This window comes from Scyliorhinus canicula, chromosome 6, assembly GCF_902713615.1.
Source record: "Scyliorhinus canicula chromosome 6, sScyCan1.1, whole genome shotgun sequence".
Classification (NCBI taxonomy): domain Eukaryota; kingdom Metazoa; phylum Chordata; class Chondrichthyes; order Carcharhiniformes; family Scyliorhinidae; genus Scyliorhinus; species Scyliorhinus canicula.
In genome coordinates this window covers 101,760,673-101,784,977 of record NC_052151.1, presented here as the reverse complement: position 1 = coordinate 101,784,977, position 24,305 = coordinate 101,760,673, and the positions used below count along the sequence as shown (strand labels likewise).

At 45.9% G+C, this 24,305-nt stretch overlaps 1 protein-coding gene across 1 annotated transcript in view; it reads right to left on the bottom strand.

The window, feature by feature from the left end:
- Positions 1-12,117: 12,117 nt before the first annotated feature.
- Positions 12,118-24,305, bottom strand: part of LOC119966822 (axonemal dynein light intermediate polypeptide 1-like) — a 66,421-nt gene continuing 54,233 nt past the window's right edge. The window contains exons 5-6 of the mRNA XM_038798795.1: positions 15,416-15,580; positions 12,118-12,362 (exon numbers count right to left, since the gene is read on the bottom strand). Coding sequence (XP_038654723.1) covers positions 12,327-12,362; positions 15,416-15,580 — 201 coding nt within the window. The 3' untranslated portion in view covers positions 12,118-12,326. The remainder of the gene's footprint in view (positions 12,363-15,415; positions 15,581-24,305) is intronic.

The window sequence follows — 24,305 nt, the reverse complement described above, 5'->3', positions numbered from 1 at the left end:
CTAGTGGAAACATCCTCTCCACATCCACTCTATCGAGGCCATGCAGTATCCTGTAAGTTTCAATAAGGTTCCCTCTCATCCTTCGAGTACAGACCCAGATTCCTCAACTGTTCCTCATACGACAAGCTCTTAATTCCAGGGACCATTCTTGTGAACCTCCTCTGGACCCTTTCCAAGGCCAGCACATCCTTCCTCAGATACGGAACCTAAAACTGCTCACAATACTCCAAATGGGGTCTGACCAGAGCCTTATACAGTCTCAAAGGTACATCCCTGCTCTTGTATTCTAGCCCTCGCGACATGAATGCTAACATTGAATTTGCCTTCCTAACTGCCGACTGCACCTTCACATTAACCTTAAGAGAATCTTGAAGGATTCCCATCCGTTTGTGAATCTGATTTCCTATATGTTTCCCCATTTAGAAAATAGTCTGTGCTTCCATTCTTCCTTCCAAAGTGCACAACCTCACACATTTCCACAGTGTATTCCACCTGCGACTTCTTTGCACACTTTCCTAGCCTGTCCAAGTCCTTCTGCAGCTGCACCCCCCCCCCCCCCCCCCCCCCCCCCACTGCTTCCCTACCTGTCCCTTTACATTTCTTTGTAACATCTGCAAACTTAGCAGCAGTGCCTTCAGGACCTTCTTCCAGATCGTTAATGTATATTGTGAAATGTTGTGGTCCCAGCACAGACCCCTGAGGCACACCACTAGTTATCGGCTTCACAATCGCTTCACAGCTCCAGGGTCCCAGGTTCGATTCTGGCTTGGGTCACTGTCTGTGCGGAGTCTGCACATCCTCCCCGTGTGTGCGTGGGTTTCCTCCGGGTGCTCCGGTTTCCTCCCACGGTCCAAAGATGTGCAGGTTAGGTGGATTGGCCATGATAAATTGCCCTTAGTGTCCAAAATTGCCCTTAGTGTTGCCCTCTATGCATGCCAGGATCTTACCCTTAACACCATGGGTTCTTAACTTATTTAACATCCTCATTTGCGGCACCTTGTCAAAGGCCTTCTGGAAATCTAAATAGATCACGTCCACTGGCTTTCCTTTTTCTAACTTCTTTGTTACCTTCTCAAAGAATTCTAACAGATTTGTCAGACATGATCTCCCTTGATGAAGCCATGCTAACTCAAGTCTTATTTTGTCATGCACTTCCAAGTACTCCGCAATCTCTTTTTTTATAATGGACTCTAAAATCTTACCAATAACCAAAGTCAGGCTAACCGGTCTATAATTTGCCTGGTAACCCCCAGGATATTGATCGTGGAGGATTCAACAATGATAATGCCATGGAATGGCAAGGAGAAATTATTAGTTTCGCTCTTGCTGGGGATGGTCATTTCCTTGCATTTATCACCCTGAGCCTTAATGTCATTCAGGTCTTGCTCTGTATGGACAGGCACTGCTTTAGTATCTGAGGGGTCACGTTCAGTGCTAGACATTGTGCAATCATCAGTTAACATCCCAGTCTCACCCTCTGATGGAGGGAAGATCATTGATGATTGATGCAACTGAACAAGGCCTAGGGCACTACCCTGAAGAACTCCTGCAACAATGTCTTCGGACCGATATGAGTGACCTCCAACAACCACATCTTCCTTTTATCCTAGGTATGAATCCAACCAATGAAGAGTTTGTCCCTTGATTCACATTGACTGCTGTTTGCAAGGGTCCATGTTGCTACACTTGGTTAAATGTTGCCTTGATGTCAAGTGCAGTCACCTTCACCTCACCTCTTGAGTTCAACTCTTCTGTTCATGTTCGGACTAAAATTTGTAATGAGGTCAGGAGTTACATGGCCCTGAACCCAAATGGAATGTCAGTGAGCAAGTTTTTGCTAAATAAGTGCCACTTGACAGTACGACAACATCATACATAATTTTTCTGATGTTCAAGAGTAGACTATTGTGGTGGTAATTGGTCGGTGTGGTAGCATGGCCCCTTTGTGGAGCGATCTTTCAAGGTCTATGTGACCCATCCAGGGCCTATTAGCTGTGAGAGTGAAAACCCCGACCAACGAGGAAAAAGTGCGGGGCCCGAAAGTCGTAGAGTGAAGATCTGTATGATATGCCTCTGAGCCTGTATATAGTTTAATCTCTTTGTTATATGAGAAGCCTCCTCCGTGACACCACGTGCTATTACTGTCAGATTGGATTTGATCTGCTTTTTGGACAGGGCATACCCGGACAGTGTTCCACATTGCTGCGTAGGTGCCTTTGTTGTCGCTGAATTGGAATAACTTGGCTAGGGGCCTGGCTAATTCTGGAGCAAAGTCTTCAGTACTACTGCTGTATCTATTGGCTTCAGCCTTTTCTTGATGTAACGTGGAGTGAATTGAATTGGCTGAAGACTCGTATCTACCATACTGTGAACCTCAGGAGGAGGCTGAGATGGATCATCCACTCAGCACAATCGGCTGACGATGGTTGCAAATGCTTCAGCCTTGTCTTTTCACTGATGTGGTGGGTTACCCATCAATCAGCAGGAGAATATTGGTGGAGCCTCCTCTTCCTGATAGTTATTGTATTGTCCATTATCCTTGACAACTGGATGTGACAGGATTGCAGAGCTTAGATCTAATCTGTTGGTTGTGGATCACTTAGCTCTGTCTACCATATGCTGCTTCACCTTTTGGCATGCAAGTTGTATTGTAGCTACACAAGGTTGTCACCTCATTTTCAGGAATGCCTGGTGCTGCTCCTGCCCACCCCCCCCCCCCCCCCCCCCCCCCCCCCCCCCCCCCCCGCTGAACTTTGCTTTCATTCCTTGGCATGGTATTTTATTGCAGAATCACAGAAAAATACAGAGCAGAAAAGGCCCTTCGGCCCATCGAGTCTGCACCGCTGCATTAAAGGCCCCTGCTCTGCTAATCCTAATCCCATTTGCCAGCACTTGGCCCATAGCCTCGAATGTTATGACGTACCAAGTGCTCATCCAGGTACTTCTTAAAGGATGTGAGGCAACCCGGCTCGACCACCCTCCCAGGCAGTTCCAGACTGTCACCACCCTCTGGGTAAAATACTTTTCCTCAACACCCCTCTGATCCTACAGACCCTCACCTTGAACTTGTGTCCCCTCGCAACCAACCTTTCAACTAAGGGAAATAGCTGCTCCATATCCACCCTGTCCATGCCCCTCATAATCTTATACACCCCGATCAGGTTGGCCCTCAGTCTCCTCTACTCAAGTGAAAACAACCCAAGCCTATCCAACCTCTCTTCATAACTTAAATGTTCCATTCCAGCCAACATCCTGGTGAAATGCCTCTGCACCCGCTCCAGTACAATCACATCCTTCCTATAATGTGGTGACCAGAATTGCACACAGCATTCCAGCTGTGGCCTCCCCAATGTTCTATATGACTACAACATGACTTCCTTGTTTGGTAATCTATGCCACGATTGATAAAGGCAAGTGTACCATTTGCCTTTTTCACCACCCTATTACCCTGCCCTTCTGCCTTCAGAGATCTATTTACAAACACGGCAAGGTCCATTTGTTCCTCAGGACTTCCCAGTGTAGTGCCATTCATTGAATATTTCCTTGTCAAATTACTCCTTCCAAAGTGTAACACCTCACACTTTTCTGCTATTTGCCTGTAACCCAAGACTCTCAGCCTCACTGTTAACCGCCCGGCCAATCTTTGTGTCATTCGCAAACTTACTGATCCTACCCTCTACATAGTCATCTATGTCATTTATATAAATGACAAATAATAGGGGACCCAGCACAGATCCCTGTGGTATACAACTGGATGACTTCCAGTCATTAAAGCAGCTGCCTACCATCACCCTGTTTCTTACAGCTCAACCAGCTTTGAATCCACCTTATCAAGTTCCCCTGTATTCCATGTGCATTAGTCTTCTTTATAAGTCTCCCATGTGAGACCTTGTCAAATGCTTTGCTGAAATCCATGTAAACTGCATCAACTGCACTACCCTCATCTACACACTTAGTCACGTGCTCAAAAAATTTCAATCAAATTTGTTAGGCAACGGCCTCCCTCTGACAAAGCCATGCTGACTATTCCTGATGAAACCTTGCCTCTCCAAGTGGAGATACATTCTTTCCTTCAGAATTTTCTCCATTAGTTTCCTCACTACTGATGTGAAACTCACTGGCCTGTAGTTCCCTGGCTTATCCCTACAGCCTTTCTTAAATAGTGGGACCACATTTGTGGTTCTCCAGTCCTCTGGCACCTCTCCCATGGCCAAAGAAGAATTAGAAATTTGGATCAGGGCCCCTGCAAATCTCATACCTCGCCTCCCACAGCAACCTGGGATACAATTCATCCGGATCTGAAGATTTCTCCACTTTTAAGCCTGTCAACCCCTCCAATACCTTGTCCCTCCCAATGACAACCTGATCAATAACCTCACAGTCTCTCTCCCAGAGTTCCATATCTGCTTCCTCATTCTCTTGGGTGAAGACAGATGTGAAATATACATTTAACACCCACCAATGTCCTCTGGCTCCAACCACTGATTCCCCCCTTGATCCCTAATGGGCCCTACTTTTTCCCTAGTTATCCTCTTCCCATTGATATATGCATAGAACATCTTGGGATTTTCCCTACTTTCACTAGCCAGAGCTATCTCATATGAAAAAATGAAATGAAAATCGCTTATTGTCACGAGTAGGCTTCAATGAAGTTACTGTGAAAATTCCCTAGTCGCCACATTCTGTTCGGGGAGGCTGGTACGGGAATTGAACCGTGCTGCTGGCCTGCCTTAGTCTGCTTTAAAAGCCAGCGATTTAGCCCAGTGTGCTAAACCAGCCCCTCTCTTTGATCCTGGAACAGACCCAAACATTTGCCACGATTCTGGACAGGAACCCCCAAACTTTTTTTTAAAGCTGTAAAACTGAGGAAAGAATACCTTGCTCCAGGAGTGATTCAAATGGGGAAATGATATATTAAATCAAACTTTATTAACACAGTATTAAACTAGCTTAACATCACAGAAATGTAGCTTACAATTACCAGTTAAACAATGCTAAACAATAAAATGAATCACTTTAACTCCTGACTGATACCTTCTCTTTCTTATGCAAAACTCAACACAGGTCAAAAATGTTAAATAAAATTATCATACACATGATTACTTGCCAATCTCTGTATAGAGAGGTCTCTGAATGAGTGTTTGGAGTAAGATAGATCCTTTCAGTAAGCAACCTGCAGACACCTTTCTGTCACATCAATGCTGAGTCTGACACCCTTCCGCAAAAGTTGTTCAGGTCACAGCTTCCAGAAAACTAACCTAAAACTCTACCTGCCACAGGCCTGGCTTCTCCCATTGCTAACATCATCTTTATTCCAATGCAGGTGGTGAGAGCGGGAGAGACTCCTGCTCAGCCATGCTTGATGCGGAGTGGGGCACCTTAAGCTATAAGCCTCTGGCAAAGGCGACTGACATGTTCCAGTAAGAATGTTGCTTTGGGAACAGGAAAAAGTCTGCCTTGTGCATCATTAGGTTTGAGCAAAGAAGCAACAACAATTACATGGCTGCTAGGGGGCAGTGGGTGTATAGTTATGATGTCTAGCACATGACTGTATGGGTTTCAATGGGCTAGGTAATTGTGTTTCTGAAAATTACTTGTGTATGTTTATATGGAATTGTCATATTGTATTGTTATGGAAAGGGACAAGGATGGGCCTGAGATCAAATTACAAAACTGGGAGAAGGACAATTTTAATGAGATCAGATATGATTTGGCCAGAGTGGACTGGGAGCAGAGCTTTTTAGGTAAATCTGTGATAGAACAGTGGGACACATGCAAGAAGGAAATTGCGAGAGTGCAGGGCCAACCTATTCCAGTCAAGAAATATGGCATTCCCAATAAACCCAGTGAACCCTGGATATCGAGGGAAATACAACATAGGACCAGGAGAAACATGGAGGCTTATGGCAGATATTGAGGGCTCAAAACAGCAGAAGTCCTGGAGGTGTATAGAATGTGCAAGAGGTAACTTAAAAGGAAATTAGGAGAGCAAAAAGGGGACATAAAAGGATACTGGCAGGTAAACTAAAGGAAAAGCCTAAGTTGTTTTATAAGTACATTCAGGGTAAAGGATAACTAGGGAAAGAGTAGGGCCCATTAAGGACCACAGTGGTAATTTGTGTGTGGAGCCAGAGGATTTAGGTAGGATTCTAAATGAATACGTTGTGTTGGTGCTCACTCTTGAGAGAGGTGGTGTGGGTATAGAAATCAGGGAGAAGGACTGTAATAATATTAAAGTGATTAACATGGCAGAGGAGGTTCTGAGTGGTCTGGCAGACTTAAAAGTAGATAGATATCCAGGGCCAGATGAAATGTATCCCAACCTGTTGAGTAAGGCATGGGAGGAATTAGCAGGGGCCCCGGCAATAATTTTCAATTCCTGTTTGGCCACAGGAGAGGTGTGGGAGGACTGAAAGATAGCCAATGTGATACCATTATTCAAGAAGGGAGGAAGGGATAAACCAGGAAACTGCAGGCCAGTCAGTCTAACCTCCATGGTGGGGAAACTATTGGAAGCAATTCTATATTAATAATAATAATTTTTATTGTCACAAGTAGGTTTACATTAACATTGCAATTCTGAGACACAGAATTAATTTGCATTTGGAGAGGCAGGGATTAATCAAGAACAGTCAGCATGGTTTTGTCAAGGGGAGGTCATGTCAATTTGATTGCATTTTTCAAAGAGGTAACCAGGTGTGGAGATGAGGGAAATGCATTTGATGTAATCTACTTGGACTTCAGCAAGGTTTTTGATAAGTTTCCACAGGTTTCATATGGGAGACTGATAGTGAAGGCAAGAGTCCATTGGGATCCAAGGAAAATTGGCAAAGTGGATCAAAAATTGGCTGAGTGGCAGAAAGCAGAGGGTGATGGTTGAGGGTGTTTTTCTGACTGGAAGCCTGTGTCCATTGGGGCCCTGCAGGGATCAATTGCTATTTGTGGTTTCTATAAATGATTTAAATATGAATGTAGGAGGGTTGATTCATAAGTTTGCGGATGATACGATAATTGGTGGGGTGTTAAATAGTGAAGATAGCCTTAGAGAGCAATGTGATGGAAGAGGATTTCCTGTAATATATAGGGGATGATTTTCTCGACCAATGTGTTGAGGAAACAGCTAGAGAGCAGACTATCCTAGATTGGCTATTGTGGAATGAGAGAGGATTAATTAGCAATGTCGTGATGCAAGATTCTTTAGGGATGAGTGACCATTACATGGTAGAATCCTTCATTAAGATGGAGTGTGACACAGTTAAGTCTGAAATTAGGGTCCTGAACATGAAGAAAGCTAACTTTGATGGTATGAGACATGCATTGGCTCAGATAAGTTGGCAAAGGATACTTAAGGGATGGATAGGCAATGGTAGGCATGTAAAGAACACATGAATAAACTTCAACAATTGTACATCCCTATCTGGCGCAAGAGTAAGACGGGAAAGGCGGCTCAACCATGGCTAACAAGGGAAATCAGATATAATGTTAAAGCCAAAGAGCCAGAAAAAGCAGCAAGCCTAAGGACTGGGAAAAATTAAAAATTTAGCCTAGGACAACAAAGGGTTTAATTCAGAAGGGTAAAATAGAATACAACAGGAAGCTTGCAGAAAATATAAAAATTGACAGTAAAATCTTCTATAGATATATGAAGAGAAATAGACTGGTGAAGACAAATGTAGGTCCCTTAAAGTGAGAATCAGGTGAATTTGTAACGGGTAACAAAGAGATGGCCTGATGCTCTGCATCCCAGAGTTCTTAAGGAAGTGGCCCTAGAAATATTGGCTGCATTGGTGATCATTTTCCAGCATTCTATAGACTCTGGAAGAGTTCCAATGGATTGGAGGGTAGCTAATGTAACCCCACTTTTTAAAAAAGGAGGGAGAAAGAAAACCGGGAATTATAGACCAGTTAACCTGACATCGGTGGTGGGGAAAATACTGGAGTCAGTTATTAAGGATGACATAACTGAGCATTTGGAAAGCGGGGGCAGGATTGGTCCAAGTCAGCATGGATTCACTAAAGGGAAATCATGCTTGACAAATCTTCGGGAATATTTTGAGGCTGTGACCAGTAGAGTGGTCAAGGATGAACCAGTGGATGTTGTGTATCTGGACTTTCAAAAGGCTTTTGACAAGGTCCCACACAAGAGATTAGTGATCAAAATTAAAGCTCATGGTATTGGGGAGAATGTATTGATGTGGATAGAGAACTGGTTGGCTGACAATTGGCAGAGAGTGGGAATAAACAAGTCCTTTCCAGAGTGGCAGGCAGTGACTAATTGGGTACTGCAGGGTTCAGTGTGGGACCCCAGCTGTTCACAATATACATGAATGATTTGGACAAAGGAATTGCATACGGTATCTCAAAACTTGCAGACAACTCTAAGCTGGGTGGCAGTGTGTGCTGTGAGGAAGATGCAGAACAAGTGGCTGAGTGGGCAAATACTTGGAAAATGCAACATAATGGGGGTAAATGTGAGGTTATCCACTTTGGTGGCAAAAACAAGAAGGCAGATTACGATCTGGTGGCAGTTTTGGAAAAGAGGAAGTGCAATGAGACCCGGGTGTCATGGTGAAACGGTCGCTGAAGATTGGCATGAAGGTACAGCAGGTGGTGAGGAAGGCTAATGGCATGCTGGCCTTCATAGCAAGAGGATTTGAATATAGGAGTAGGAATGTCTTGCTGCAATTATAGAGGGCCTTGGTGAGGCCACACCTTGAGTAGAGTCCCAAGTTCGATTCCCGGCATGAGTCACTGTCTGTGTGGAGTCTGCACATTCTCCCCGTGTCTGCGTGGGTTTCCTCCAGGTGCTTCAGTTTCCTCCCACAAGTCCCCAAAGATGTGCTGTAAGGTTAATTTGACATTCTGAATTCTCCCTCACTGTACCCGAACAGGCGCCGACGTGTGGCAACTAGGGATTGGATTGGATTGGATTTGTTTATTGTCACGTGTACCGAGGTACAGTGAAAAGTATTTTTCTGCAAGCAGCTCAACAGATCATCCAGTACATGGAAGAAAAGGGAATTAAACAAAATTCAAGAAAATACATAGTAGGGCAACACAAGATATACAATGTAATCATAAGCATTGGCATCGGTTGAAGCATACAGGGTGTAGTGTTAATGAGGTCAGTCAATAAGAGGGTCATTTAGGAGTCTGGTGACAATGGGGAAGAAGCTGTTTTTGAGTCTGGTCGTGCGTGTTCTCAGACTTCTGTATCTCCTGCCCGATGGAAGAGGTTGGAAAAGTGAGTAAGCCAGGTGGGAGGGATCCTTGATTATGCTGCCCGCTTTCCCCCGGCAGCGGGAGTTGTAGATGGAGTCCATGGATGGGAGGCAGGTTCGTGTGATGGACTGGGCGGTATTCATGACTCTCTAAAGTTCCTTGCGGTCCTGGGCCAAGCAGTTGTCACACCAGGCTGTGATGCAGCCCGATAGAATGCATTCTATCGTGCATCTGTAAAAGTTGGTAAGGGTTAATGTGGACATGCCGAATTTCCTTAGTTTCCTGAGGAAGTATACGCGCTGTTGTGCTTTCTTGGTGATAGCGTCGACGTGAGTGGACCAGGACAGATTTTTGGTGATGTGCACCCCGAGGAATTTGAAACTGCTAACCAACTCCACCTCGGCCCCGTTGATGCTGACATGGGTGTGTACAATACTTTGCTTCCTGAAGTCGATGACCAGCTCTTTAGTTTTGCTGGCATTGAGGGAGAGATTGTTGTCGTTACACCACTCCACTAGGATCTCTACCTCCCTCCTGTATCTGATTCGTCGTTATTCGAGATCTGGCCCACTATGGTTGTATCGTCAGAAAACTTGTAGATGGAGTTGGAACCAAGTTTTGCCACGCAGTCGTGTGTGTACAGGGAGTAGAGTAAGGGGCTAAGTACGCAGCCTTGTGGGGCACCGGTATTGAGGACTATTGTGGAGGAGGTGTTGGCGTTCATTCTTACTGATTGTGGTCTGTTGGTCAGAAAATCAAGGATCCAGTTTCAGAGTGGAGAGCCAAGTCCTAGGTTTTGGAGCTTTGATATGAGCTTGGCTGGGATTATGGTGTTGAAAGCGGAGCTGTAGTCAATAAATAGGAGTCTGATGTAGGAGTCCTTGTTTTCGAGATGCTCTAGGGATGAGTGTAGGGTCAGGGACATGGCATCTGATGTGGACCGTTGCAACGGTATGCAAATTGAAGTGGATCAAGGCGTTCCGGGAGTATGGAGGTGATGCGCTTCATGATCAGCCTCTCGAAGCACTTCATTACAACTGACTTCAGGGCCACCGGGCGGTAGTCATTGAGGCATGGTGCCTGGTTCTTCTTTGGTACCGGTATGGTGGTGTTCTTCTTGAAGCAGGTGGGGACCTCGGAGTGGAGTAGGGATAGGTTAAAGATGTCTGTGAATACCTCTGCCAGCTGGTCTGTGCAGGCTCTGAGTGCACGACCAGGGATCCCGTCCGGGCCCGTCGCTTTCCGTGGGTTCACTTTCAGGAAGGCCGATCTGACTTCGGAAGCTGTGATGGTGGGTATGGGTGAATTATGGGCTGCTGGGGCACTCGACAGCGGATTTTTGGTTACCTGCGCGAACCGAGCATAGAATGCATTAAGTTCATCGGGGAGGGGTGCGCTGCTGCCGGAGATACTGCTCGGCTTTGCTTTGTAGCCCGTTATGTTGTTTAGTCCTTGCCACAACTGTCTGTCTGTGACTCTAGCTTGGTTTGATATTCTCTCTTGGCATCTCGGATGGCTTTGCGGAGGTTGTACCTGGATTTCTTGTATAGGACAGGGTCGTCTGCCTTGAATGCCTCAGATCTGTCCTTCAGTAGGGAGTCAATCTCGTGGTTGAGCCTTGGTTTCCGGTTGGGGAACGTACGTACTGCTTTCTTTGGCACGCAGTCGTCCACACATTTGCTGATGAAGTCTGTGACGGTGGTGGCATACTCATTTAAGTTAGTCGCTGAGTTCTTAAATATGGACCAGTCCACTGTCTCTAAGCAGTCACACAAGAGCTCTTCTGTCTCCTCGGACCAGCACTGCACAACCTTCTTTGCTGGATTCTCTCGCTTGAGTTTCTGCTTGTAAGCTGGGAGAAGGAGCATAGTCTTCTGGTCTGATTTCCCAAAATGCGGTCGGGGGCTGGAACGGTAGGCTCCCTTGATTTTTGAGTAGCAGTGGTCAAGAGTGTTGTCGCCCCTGGTGGGACAGATGTGCTGGTGGAATTTTGGCAGGTCACTCTTGAGGTTGGCCTTGTTGAAGTCTCCGGCCACAATGAACAAGGCCTCCGGGTGTTCTATTTCGTAGTTGTTTATGACTGTGTACAGTTCATCCAGCGCCTTCCTCACTTCTGCCTGGGGTGGGATGTAGACCGCTGTGATAATGGCTGAAGTGAACTCACGTGGAAGATAGTATGGGCGGCACTTTACGGTCAAGTATTCCAGGTCTGGGGAGCAGTAGGACGCCAGGGTCACCACATCCAAGCACTAGGAGGAGTTGATGAGTAGGCAAACCCCTCCACCCTTCGCTTTGCCTGAAGATGCCGTGCGGTCCGCCCGGTGAATAGAGAAGCCTTTAGGTTGTATGGCACAGTCCGGTGAGGTGGGGGTGAGCCATGTCTCTGTGAAACAGAGCACACAGCAGTCTCTTACTTCCCTCTAAGAGGTAAGTCTGGCGTTAAGTTCCTCCAGCTTGTTTTCAATTGCTTGGACGTTTGCCAGGAGTATGCTGGAGAGAGGGGTCTTGAAACCGCGTTGCTTCAGTCTAACCTGCAGACCGCCGCATTTCCCTCGCTTCCTCGGTCGGCGGCTGCTGCTGGATGACCCTGGGTTCCGATGGGAGACGTCAGCCCTTGTGGAAGGTAGGTGGTTGCGCTGCGTCTAGGGTATTTTCACAGTAACTTCATTGCAGTGTTAATGTAAGCCTACTTGTGACAAATATAAATATTATTATTTGCGTTCAGTTTTGGTCTCCTAGTTTGAGGAAGGACATCCTTGCTATTGAGGGTGTCCAGTGAAGTTTCACCAGATGGCGTGGGCACTTGGTCCGCAGAGCGGAGAATCGCCCCCACAATCTTTTTTAAAGCAGTTGATCGTCACCATTTTATTATAAGATAATGAACCAATATTTGTAATGTTTATATTTTATTGTGAAAGATTTCTGGTAAACATTAATTTATAAAAATTGACTTCAAGACTCTTGATTAGTAGATTTAAACTGCATTGGTGCATATGGGATTTTCCTTTTCCTTGCAATGTAAGGCATTACCACAGAACAGCTGATGAAAGGTGCATTAAATGTAATGCTACCCTCACATGTAAGGATTGAAAGCAGGATGTAATTCATTTTCTGAAAGTAATAACACCTTCGAGTTGTAGCTATGTAAAAGAAAAAAAAGGATTGTTATTGTGCAACTTCAAAAATTTAAATATACATCACGTTACACCTTACTGTTTTGAATTTCACTTGGTATGTGCCCTCCCATCTCACCAGCTGTCCATGCCCTCTTGAAGTTTATTACTATCTTACTCACTCATTACTACATCCCCAAGTCATCTGCAAATTTCAAGATTGTGCCTTGTATCCCCAAATGCAAGTCATTTATGTATGTCAAATACAGCAGTTCTCCAGCACTAAACCCTGGGGAGCAATACTGTGGCCGGGATTCTCCAACGGCGTAATTCTCCATTATGTCGGCGCCCGGGGATTTCCTGACGGCGTGGGGTCTGCCCCACAATGGGAAACCCCATTGACCGGCCGGCGTAACAGAGAATTCCGCTGGCCAGTCGGGGCAGAAATGTGGTGCAGCGGGGCAGAGAATCCCGGCCACAATTCCGACCCGTCGTGAGTGCGGAGAATCGCGCCCCTGGTTCTTCTGCTGTTGGTTTTGTTAATAAAAGGAACTCTGGTGAAGGGACTGCTGCCTTCTTGGACTTATTACAGAGGGTTGACCAATATTTCATATTCATGTTAAACCTTTGCATGTGCTGAAACAATGAGTTGGAGTTCATGGTATGCCATGGTCCCCATTTCCAGCCTCTCCACCCCCCCCCCCCCCCCCCCTCTGCCCCCCCTCCCCCCCAGCTAAAAAAATGAAGCCCATCGATGATTGCGACAGTTGGGGCAGCACAATGGCGCAGTGGGTTAGCGCTGCGGCCTCACGGCACCAAGGTCCCAGTTTCGATCCCGGCTCTGGGTCACTGTCTGTGTGGAGTTTGCACATTCTCCCCGCAGTTGCATGGTTTTCACCCCCACAACCCAACGATGTGCAGGGTTGGTGGATTGGCCATGCTAAATAGCCCCTTAAATGGAAAAAATTAATTGGGTACTCTAAATTTATTTTTTAAAAAGATGATTGTGACAGCTGCCCCAGTGCACCTAAACACTTGGAGCAGCATTGATTGCTTTAAGAAAAGACTCCTTATGGGGAGAGTTCGCCCCTAATAGCCTCATTAGGCCCACTGCCTCTCCAGCCCCTGTAAAATTTCAGACAGCCTGAGGACAAGCAGGTAGTTGGCGGGAAGGCCACCCGTTGGACCTTATGTGCCCCTGACTTTAAACCTGCTGGTAGGAGTGTGTCAAATCCAGCTTAATATTTAATGACTGTTCAACAATTTGCTTTTAAGTGGGCCTATTTCTTTTAGTAACAGCTGTTAGTCAGAAGTTGTTCATCTTTGAAGCCATATTAAACCTAGCTGCTGGCACAAGGGAAATATCATGAATATGTTGCTGTCTTGCACAAATATGGGGCTGGATTCTCCCCTATCCGGCGTGACGGAGGGTCCCGGCGTAGGAGAGTGGCGCCAACCACTCAGGAGTCGGGCCTCCCCAAAGGTGGGGAATTCTCCCCACTTTTGGGGGCCAGCCCCGCGCCGGAACGGTTGGCACCAGAGGTCTGGCGCAAAAAACCGGCGCCCCCGGCAGCGGGGCTGGCCGAAAGGCTTTCGGCAGTCGGCGCATGCGCCGGTGGTGACGTCAGCGGAAGAGAAATAGTGCACCCAGGGCACTGGCCCGGAGTCTGTGCGGGGGGCCCCGATCGCTGGCCTGGCCACCGTGGGGGCACCCCCCAGGGTCCGATCGCCCCCCCAGGACCCTGGGGGCCCGCTCGCACCGCTGATCCCGCCGTTACAGAGGTGGTTCAAACCTCAGCGGCGGGAGAGGCCTCCCAGCGGCGGGACTTCGGCCCATCCAGGCCGGAGAATCACCGCAGGGGCCTCGCCGATTGGAGTGGCGAGATTCCCGCCACCGCCACTTCCCGGGTGGCGGAGAATCTCTACGGCGGGGGCCGGATTTGCGGCGGCCCCAGGCGATTCTCCGGCCCTGCTGGGGGTCGGAGAATTTCGCCCATGATATCACTTATTTTTTAATATATTATAAACCTTGCTTTAGAGATTAGCAATTACAATTACTGAGGATGTGTTTTCAAATGTGTTTGAGTCATTCTATTTGCTCACCTCATTTTTGCTATTCTCTCCTGTCTACTATATTATTTTCCTTGATGTATTCTCATTAATATTTTGTCTAAATTCTCAATTTATAAAATAAAATAAATTCTCTAGATTTTACATTGCCCATTTCTAGTTGCCCTTGAGAAGGGGCCTTCTTAAACCACTTGCTTTATAAGTAGGGGTAAGGAAACTGAATGCCAAGCCAGGAAGTTAGTGACTTGGCAGTGGTCAAAAGCTAACTCAAAAGGGGGTTTGGAGAGGAATTTTAAAGGAGGAAAGAGAGGAAGAACTATTTCAGATGCTATTCTAATGGGTAGGACCAATGCGGCTGAATACGTTTCCCTACGGTTGGAGCAAAAGGTCAGGGAAATGCATAGAAAGCTTCAATCAGAAGAAGGTGTTGGTCAGGAAGGGATATTGAGCTAGGAAAAAATGCAGAAATAAAAATGTATTAACATGGATGAGGATGATTCAATAAAATATATGGCATTTTTCCCAAGTACGTAGATTATATACATACTCTGCTCGTGAGAGGAAATTTGAGCCTTGGACACATATCTGAAAAGTGGAATCGCAATTCCTCTTCAATAATGTACAGAGACAGTCAGGGTCAACGCCAAAAGAATATGAATGCTATAATTGGCGGAGTCTGATATAGGGCAGACATTAATTCTAAATAACTACTTGTTAGGAATTTATCATGCGATATAAAACTATTAATGGGCATTTTAATATTGCACAATTCAAGTGGATCTCACAACATTAAAGAGTTTATTGGCTTCCCGCAATTAGTGGAAATGCTATGAAGAAAGCTGCAAATTTAACCCAATTGACACAGCAGACCTTATTGGAAAGAAGGGAAAACAGTGAACATGAAGTGTTCATGGTCGTAAAATGTTATAAATGCTTTCATGTCAATGTAAAAGTACAGAATAGTTCAGGGACTCTTAAAGCAATATTGCATTTTGGATTTGTGACTTTACCTTCAGTTGTTGATTTGTCTTTTTAAAGACGAGCGATTCCTCTGAATGTCTCTTGTCATCCAACATTTTCCTCTCAGCAGCTCGTTTCTCAGCAGCTTCGTATTTAGCTTTAATTTCACTGAGTTCACTTTGAAGTTCGCTTATTTCATGTTCAAGTGCACTAATCTATTGGAAAAGATAATTAAAAGATTTTCCAGTTCTTTTGTAGGTGATTTGTAAAGTAAGATCACATTTATACTGCTTCAACAACAAGTCCTAGTTAGCTTTCAGCTATCACAATGATACTACGTAGCATCAAGACTCCCAATATCTGGTTCAGCACACTGGGCTAAATAGCTGGCTTTTAAAGCAGACCAAGGCAGGCCAGCAACACGGTTCAATTCCCGTACCAGCCTCCCCAAACAGGCGCCGGAATGTGGCGACTAGGGGCTTTTCACAGTAACTTCATTGAAGCCTACTTGTGACAATAAGCGATTTTCATTTTCATTTCATTTCATCTTTCTCTGCTACCCTGCACACTCAACTCCAAATTGACCTAGATCGTCCGTTCAGAAGATGGCTGCACAGAAGTTGCCTGGGAAGTTTCAACTTCCATTGGGCAAGCACCCAGTAGGGAACTCTCCAAACCTCCAATTTAAAGACAGAAACATTGTTTGATTCTGACCCTCTTAGCAGGATAGCTACCCAGGAAATAACCAGTTATGACGCCTGTGTAACTACACTTCTGACCCCCGACCCCAACTGGACGCTCCTCCCCTAACGACACCCCAAACATGCCCTCAACCGTAGACTACATACTCTCCGGCCACCCAGTTACCCACTTCCCTATGCTGCTGACAAGACCACCAAATACCCAAAACCCCACAGCCCACCCTAATCCCTCATTTTACACACATACCATCTCTCTGTCAAAGTGACTAGCGCATTTAAATTTACTGGATTACGGCAGCTAGTGCCATTAAAAGGATACATACTTTTGCTTCCAGACACTGATACGCTATACTGAAGGGACTCCAGGAACAACTGCGCTGCACACTTCTTAGTAGGTCCGCGTCAGAGATCCAGTTGAAAAATGTGCAAGGTGTGTAAAAAAGGAGCAGAGTGGCAATCCGACAATTACCAGTTAAACAATGCTGAACTACAGAGTGAAACAAAACTCCTAACTGCCATCTTTATCTCCACTCAAACAACATACATCTCAGGTCAAAACCCACTTTTAAATACATTTAGCCCACTCAAGAATACTTGGTTAATAGAAATGTCTTGCAAACCCTGCTTTAAGAAAGAGATAACCAGCTTGCAGATTCTTGCCTGTCTCAAACTACTTTTTAACCTGTCAGCCCTTGAGAGACTGCTCCTGTCCGGTTCACAGACTAATCTTTAACTCACTGTTTTGAGAGAAACTGCTTCTGTTCACAGACAGATCAAAACTCATGGTTTTCAAAGAAGCTGCTGGTCTGTCCACATCCCAATCTAAAACTGAAAACTCAATACTGCTCATGACTGCTTCAGCCCCTGGCTCCTCCCATTAACTATATTATCTTACTCAGCTAAACATCACGGATGGGATTCTCCATCCCGCCGCACCAGCGCGGCCTCAGAATTCTCGGTCTCGCGAGCCAGCCAATGGGGTTTCCCATTGTGGGCAGACCCACGCCGTCGGGAAATCCCCGAGCTGTTAATGCAATGGAGAATCCAGACAGCGGAGAATCCAGCCCAATGTGTCTAATTATCTACTCCTCTGGCAACCTTCCTTATCTTAAAAAAAAAATTCCTTTAGCCCAACTTCAGGTAAAGAATATCCATGGCTGGAAAGAATTATGATCTTACTTTTACAATGTATTTCATTTCCCCTTTGTAACCAGTGTCTGTCTTTTAAACGAAGACTTCAAAAAAAATTATACAGTCATCAGAACCCACACGTTTAACCCTTACGGCACCAACAACTTATATACAGTGTATCTGAAATTCTTACATTCATCACACACATGACCAAATCTATTATTTTCAAAATTACAACACATCTGACAATCCAAGCTGTACATGCAGATTAGCTTGATGGGGGGGGGGGGGGGGGGGGGGGGGGAATGTGGCAGATTGAGACACTGTCTCACTACAGGCAGATCAGCTTTTGACACAAGGCCACCAATAGAGAGTAGAGAAGAGGGTGGGAGGGGTCTGTGTTTTTGGGAGCAGATCAAAAGGGTCGGTGATGCAGGAGATTTGAAGGGCTACACACGGGGGGAAGATCAGGGGCCTCGGTGAGGAGATTGGAAATATCAGTCGGCGGGGGGGGTGGGGAGAGATCAGAAGAGTCGGTGGTATAGAAAATTGGTGTATTTGGAGGTAGGTGTAGGTAGGTGATGGGTAGAACGGGTAAACTGGATCTTGTAGGTATTTGGAAAGACCGTTCCCTCCAGGATTCAGCAGTCCTCAAGTCTCTTTAGCTACTTGGTTTCCCAATTGGCTAGGAAACCAGGCTGACAAGGGTTAAATTTAAAACATTTAATTCTGAGGCATGTATCTCTTGACAATTTTCAAAGCAGTGTTCGATAGATCCCCTACTGTGCAGAAGAAGGCCATTTGGCCCATCAAGTTTGCACCGATATTTAGCTTGCACTGAACGTTTTAGTGGCATCTCCCCAAACCTGGAAATGCTTCAGTAAGAATTTCTATTGGGCATTCAGCAGCAAATTCAAAAATAACTGAGGAGTGTTCCATAGTGAAAATGGTGGGGCACAGTGGTCAGCACTGCTGCCTACAGCGCTGAGGACCCTGGTTCGATCCAGGCCCTGGGTCACTGTCTGTCTGGAGTTTGCACTTTCTCCCCATGTCTACATGAGTTTCACTCCCACAACCCAAAGATGCGCAGGGTAGGTTAAATGGCCACGCTAAATTGCCCCTTAATTGGAAAACAAATAATTGGATACTCAAAAAAAAATTTTTTTTAATTTTACAAAGGGTGGGGCTGGGTTCAAGGGTGGGATTTCCGGAATCAGGTTTTTGTAAGGCGTGGAGCCCTTCTGACTTTGCGAAAGTTGGGGTCCAGACCTCTGGTGGGTGAATTTGCCACAGCTACTGCTGTTCCCAGCCTGCAATGGTCAGCTGCTGGCTTTTGATGGCCAGCAGCCCTAGGGAGGTGGAATATCTTCCCCCAGAGATGGCCTAAGTGCCTCAGAGGCCTTCCCTAAATGTGACATGATGGCTCTCACCAGCTGTCCAGCCTGTGGGCAAGAACCCCATCGCCCAGATTAAAAACCGCCCATAGTTTTTGCAGTGTCACAACACGCTGGGGCTACTGCACAGTCAATTCCAGCCCCACTTGACCCGGAGTCACAACACAAGTGAAATTAGATGTTATTTTAAAATATCTGAGGACTTTGGCTGAGCCCAATAAACTGCAGTCACCAGGTTTGTAAATTGAACACACAAATAACCTTTCATAATTTAACAGTAATATAATTAAATTGACAAAAATTTTACTGACTACAAAATACTCTTTCCAACTCTCCTCACTCTAGATACACACACATACATAGACATAGACAGGTAAAGTAGAGGGAAAGGGTGGTAGAAAGGGGAAAAAATTATAAAGTAAAAGGAATTAAAGCACCTGCACCAATTCCACTACCATTGAGGGGCTAGCACCAGTGCAACGCGAAACACCATCGAATCCCATGGAAAATGGGGTGAGATTCGCTGGGTCCATGATGGACACTTGCAAGGCTGACAAGCTGCAGCCGCGCATAAACATATACTCCCCATACACACACACACTTACAGAAATCGAAAAGATGGGGCAGGTTGTGCTGGAGTGCCCATGCAGCTGATGGGTTGGCTGGGGCCAGAGGGAACCCAGGGGGGTGCCCGGGGGGGGGGGGGGGGGGGGGGGTGTCACCTATACGACCCAGGAAATCAGGTTTAAAGCGGGATGTCTGCGTCATGCACACCGCTTGGCTGCCTTGCCTGCTGCAGTAATGGCTTTGCATACCCGTCCATACCAACCCCACAGCCCACCTCTCCTGGCCACCGTCCCCACTACTTCCCCCCCCCCCCCCCGGCCCTGGCAGAAGGCCCCGGCCAGCTGCATGACTGTCGGCAAAGTATGGCGGTGTTGGACACTGTCCGGGCGCCCTCTCTCTCTCTCTCTCAGCATCCACCACGCCAGGTTCACGATTTCTGACAGCACATGAGGACCGCGCAGTCGGGAACTCGGCCCATCAGAGGCGGAGAATTGTGGGTGGGCCCACTAATGATATGCAAACATTGTTTAAAGTATGCGCAGCATGCATCGCAATGACCCCGTTTGAGGTGACAGAGCATCGCAATTTTGTGTCAAACCGGCGCCTGCCGTGACTTTGGTGTCGAAAGCTATTCTCCGCCTGATCGCATGCCACGATTTCAGCGTCGGCTAACGGAGAATCCCGCCCAAAGTCTTTACAGAATACAAGCTTTCACTTCGATGCTTCCTCCTTCCAAGCTTGAGAGGCTTTCTCTGGCAAAGTAGCCTGCATTCTTTGTAAATTCAAGATTATCTCAACTATATGAATGAAATGAAAAATGAAAATCGCTTATTGTCATGAGTAGGCTTCAATGAAGTTACTGTGAAAAGCCCCTAGTCGCCACATTCCGGCGCCTGTCCGGGGAGGCTGGTACTATATAGTAAAGATGCAACAGATACTCTCTGGTTTTAGAAAAATAAAGCAGTCCTTTACTTCAGCAGAGAAAGAGGGAGAGAGAGATCCTTTTCTTTCAAGATCTGATCACTTCTGCCCTGTTATTGAAGAAGCATCATGCAAGAACCAATCATCAACTGTTCTCAGCCAGAGTACTGTCCCTGGGTAACCCACAGATTGATAGCCAGTCAATTGAACCAACTTGCTCCAAAGCTGGTTCCTAAGATTCCCTTGGCTCTGATGAGTCTGTATTCTCCTCTCCAAAAACAAATCCTGAAACACAATATCCTGATTAGCAGACTATCTCAGCTTAAGGCGCATTCCAATTATAAGTCCACGGACCAAAAATAATTAAATAAAACAAAAGAAATGAGAACAAGTGAAATCAAAAGGAAGGACTAGCATACTTCCCCCTTTAGAGGGACGAAACATCATGGCAGGAACGTTTCATACCAAGGTATGTGACACAGAACACAAAAAATACATCCGTTCATCCTTTTTTCCTACTATCCAAGTCCTCCAATTCTTATATCTGCCACTTATCACCATTTAAACCCATGACAACACATTCACAATAATACTGTCCTTTCCAGAAATATATACAATTTTAACATGAAAGGGTTGCAACAATAAACTCCAACGGAAGAATCTTGCCTTCCAAGTTTAAAATGATTCTAGAAACGCAAGCTGATTATGGTCCGTATAGACTAAGCTTTGTTTAATGTCATGTCGGACATATACTTCAAAATGTTGAAGGGCTAGCATAATGCTAAGGCTTCCTTCTCAATGGTGGAGTACTTTCTTTGGCATGGACTTCGTTTTTTTTTTCAAGCATCCCATCGGACTCTCTATTCCAGTATTAGCATTGCCCCACCATCAGGTCATGGCATCTGTGGCCATTTTAAAGGGTTTGGAAAAATCTGGGGCCCCCAACATTGGTTTTTTTACCAGTATGACCTTCAGTTTCTCAAATGTGTTTGGCATTCTGCGTACCACACCATGTTTGCTCGTTCCCGCAATAGGCCCAATACGGATTGGATTTCTGCCCTCTCTGAGCTAGTTTCTGTGGGTTCAGTCGAGATGGATGTTGTTTTATTGGGTTGGGGCCACTTCCGTCTACATCATGATCAGTTAATATAGTGCACCCTGGTGTGTCCCTACAAATCTGCTTATACTTTTTCACCATCCTTATAAGGTCTTTTTGTTGCTCTTTTAATTAGGCAAACTCAGTATACTGTTCTAGTATTACCGTATTTTTTAGTCACACCACAGGAGGGTCACTTTGTGAACTGTCGATCTCTTCTCCTATCTCACTCGTCCCATCTCTGTCCTCTTCCATGACTTCTACCATCTGACATACTTGTTCCTTCCTATTTTCCTCTCCACGATGATATTTGTTCAATATATTTATGTGGTGCAATCGGTCATTTTTCCTCTGGTCTGGAGAATCGAATAGATAAGTCACCCAACTCACTCTCATAACTAACTTAAAGGGACCGCTGAATTTTGCTTTCAGAGGTTCACCCTGCATAGGCAACGATACCAATCCTTCATCTCCAGCTTGCAATGTTCTGGACCTGCCATGTTTGTCTGTCCACATTTTCATTCTTGCTCCCGAAACCTTTAAATGCTCTTGGGCTAATTGAGAAGCTCCTAGGAGTCTTTCCAGGAACGTGGACACATAATCTATCATGGAGAATTTGTCCTTTTGTTTTAGAAACTTATTTTTCATCAACTTTAATGGACCCATGCCATGAAGCAATTCAAATGGGCTAAACCAAGTAGATTAATTCATGGATCCCTGATGACAAAAAGTCAAAAATCCAATCCCTTGTCACAATCGCTTAGATATTCACAGCAACAGGCCTGAATCATGGTTTTGAGAGTCTGATGCTATCTCTCCAAAGCTCCTTGAGGTTATGGGTGATAGGCGGTCGCATTAGTTGCTTGATACCTAAACTACAAATTATGCCCGGGAAAATTTTAGACATAAAGTTAGAACCCCAGTCAGATACTATGGTCTACCCTTAGAAATACTATGTAAAGAACTGCATCATCGTTTCCATTCCTATCTTAGTTGTAAGTTTTCTTAAAGGTATAACTTCGGGAAAATGGGTGGTCATATCCATGACCCTAAGAATGCACTGATTCCCTGCCCTCATTTTACGAAATAAGCCTACACAATCAACAAATACCCAACTAAATGATTTATCAAACACTGGTGTGGCATCAAAGGTGCTGGTCTGATCACATGTTATGGTCTACCTATTGTCTGACAGGTATGACAGATTCTACAGAATTGCACTACGTCCTTATACAGTGCTGGCCAGGAGAAATGACTGTTGACTGATGCCTGAATTGGATTGGATTGGATTTGTTTATTGTCACATGTACCGAGATACAGTGAAAAGTATTTTTCTGCAACCAGCTCAACAGATCATTAAGTACATGGGAAGTAAAGTAAATAAAAGAAAATACATAATAGGGCAACACAAGGTATACAATGTATACGATGCCAGTACATAAGTACTGGCATCGGATGAAGCATGCAGGGTGTAGTGTTAATGCGGTCAGTCCATAAGAGGGTCAATTAGGAATCTGGTAACAGCGGGGAAGAAGCTGTTTTTGAGCCTGTTCATGCGTGTACTCAGATTTCTGTATCTCCTGCCCGATGGAAGAAGTTGGAAGAGTGAGTAAGCCGGTTGGGAAGGGTCTTTGATTATGCTGTCCGCTTTCCCCAGGCAGCGGGAGGTGTATATGGAGTCAATGGATGGGAGGCAGGTTCGTGTGATGGACTGGGCAGTGTTCACGACTCTCTGAAGTTTCTTGCGGTCCTGGGCCGAGCAGTTGCCATACCAGGCTGTGATGCAGCCAGATAGGATGCTTTCTATGAGTGCATGTGTAAAAGTTGGTAAGGGTTAATGTGGACATGCCGAAATCCCTTAGTTTCCTGAGGAAGTATAGGCGCTGTTGTGCTTTCTTGGTGGTAGCACGACGTGGGTAGACCAGGACAGACTTTTGGAGATGTGCACCCCTAGGAATTTGAAATTGCTAACCATCTCCACCTCGGCCCCGTTGATGCTGACAGGGATGTGTACAGTACTTTGCTTCCTGAAGTCAATGACGAGCTCTTTAGTTTTGCTGGCATTGAGGGAGAGATTTTGTCGCTGCACCACTCCACCAGGTTCTCTATCTCCCTCCTGTTTTCTGACTCGTCATTACTCGAGATCCGGCCCACAATGGTCGTATCGTCAACAACCTTGTAGATGGAGTTGGAACTAAGTTTTGCCACGCAGTCGTGTGTGTACAGGGAGTAGAGTAGGGGGCTAAGTATACAGACTTGCGGAGCCCCAGTATTGAGGACTATTGTGGAGGAGGTGTTGGTGTTCATTCTTACTGATTGTGGTCTGTTAGTCAGAAAATCGAGGATCCAGTTGCAGAGTGGGGAGCCAAGTCCTCAGTTTTGGATATTTGACATGTGCATGGCTGGGGTTATGGTGTTGAAGGCGGAGCTGTAGTCAATAAATAGGAGTCTGATGTAGGTGTCCTTGTTGCCGTGATGCTCTAGGGATGAGTGTAGGGCCAGGGAAATGGTGCCTGCTGTGGACCGGTTGCCACGGTTTTCCAATTTCCCACTATTGTTATCTCATGTGCTTCTCACAATGTACAATATTTGGGCAGTACCACTATCTGATGAACAACTGTCCATTCCTCGTCCGCAGGTCTAAGAGGATGTCTACATTTCCTCATCAGAACCCCGTTCTTAACATAATAGCAGTCTGAACCCCTTCAGCCTCAACTTCTGTGACAGCTGATTGCGAATCTATGTAACTCTGGGTTCACCTCCTGAGCCTCAATGAATGAAGTCCTATCAAACACTTAACATAGAACAGTACAGCACAGAACAGGCCCTTCGGCCCTCGATGTTGTGCCGAGCAATGATCACCCTACTCAAACCCACGTATCCACCCTATACCCGTAACCCAACAACACCCCCCAACCTTACTTTTTAGGACACTACGGGCAATTTAGCATGGCCAATCCACCTAACCCGCACATCTTTGGACTGTGGGAGGAAACCGGAGCACCCGGAGGAAACCCACGCACACACGGGGAGGACGTGCAGACTCCGCACAGACAGTGACCCAGCCGGGAACCGAACCTGGGACCCTGGAGCTGTGAAGCATTTATGCTAACCACTATGCTACCGTGCT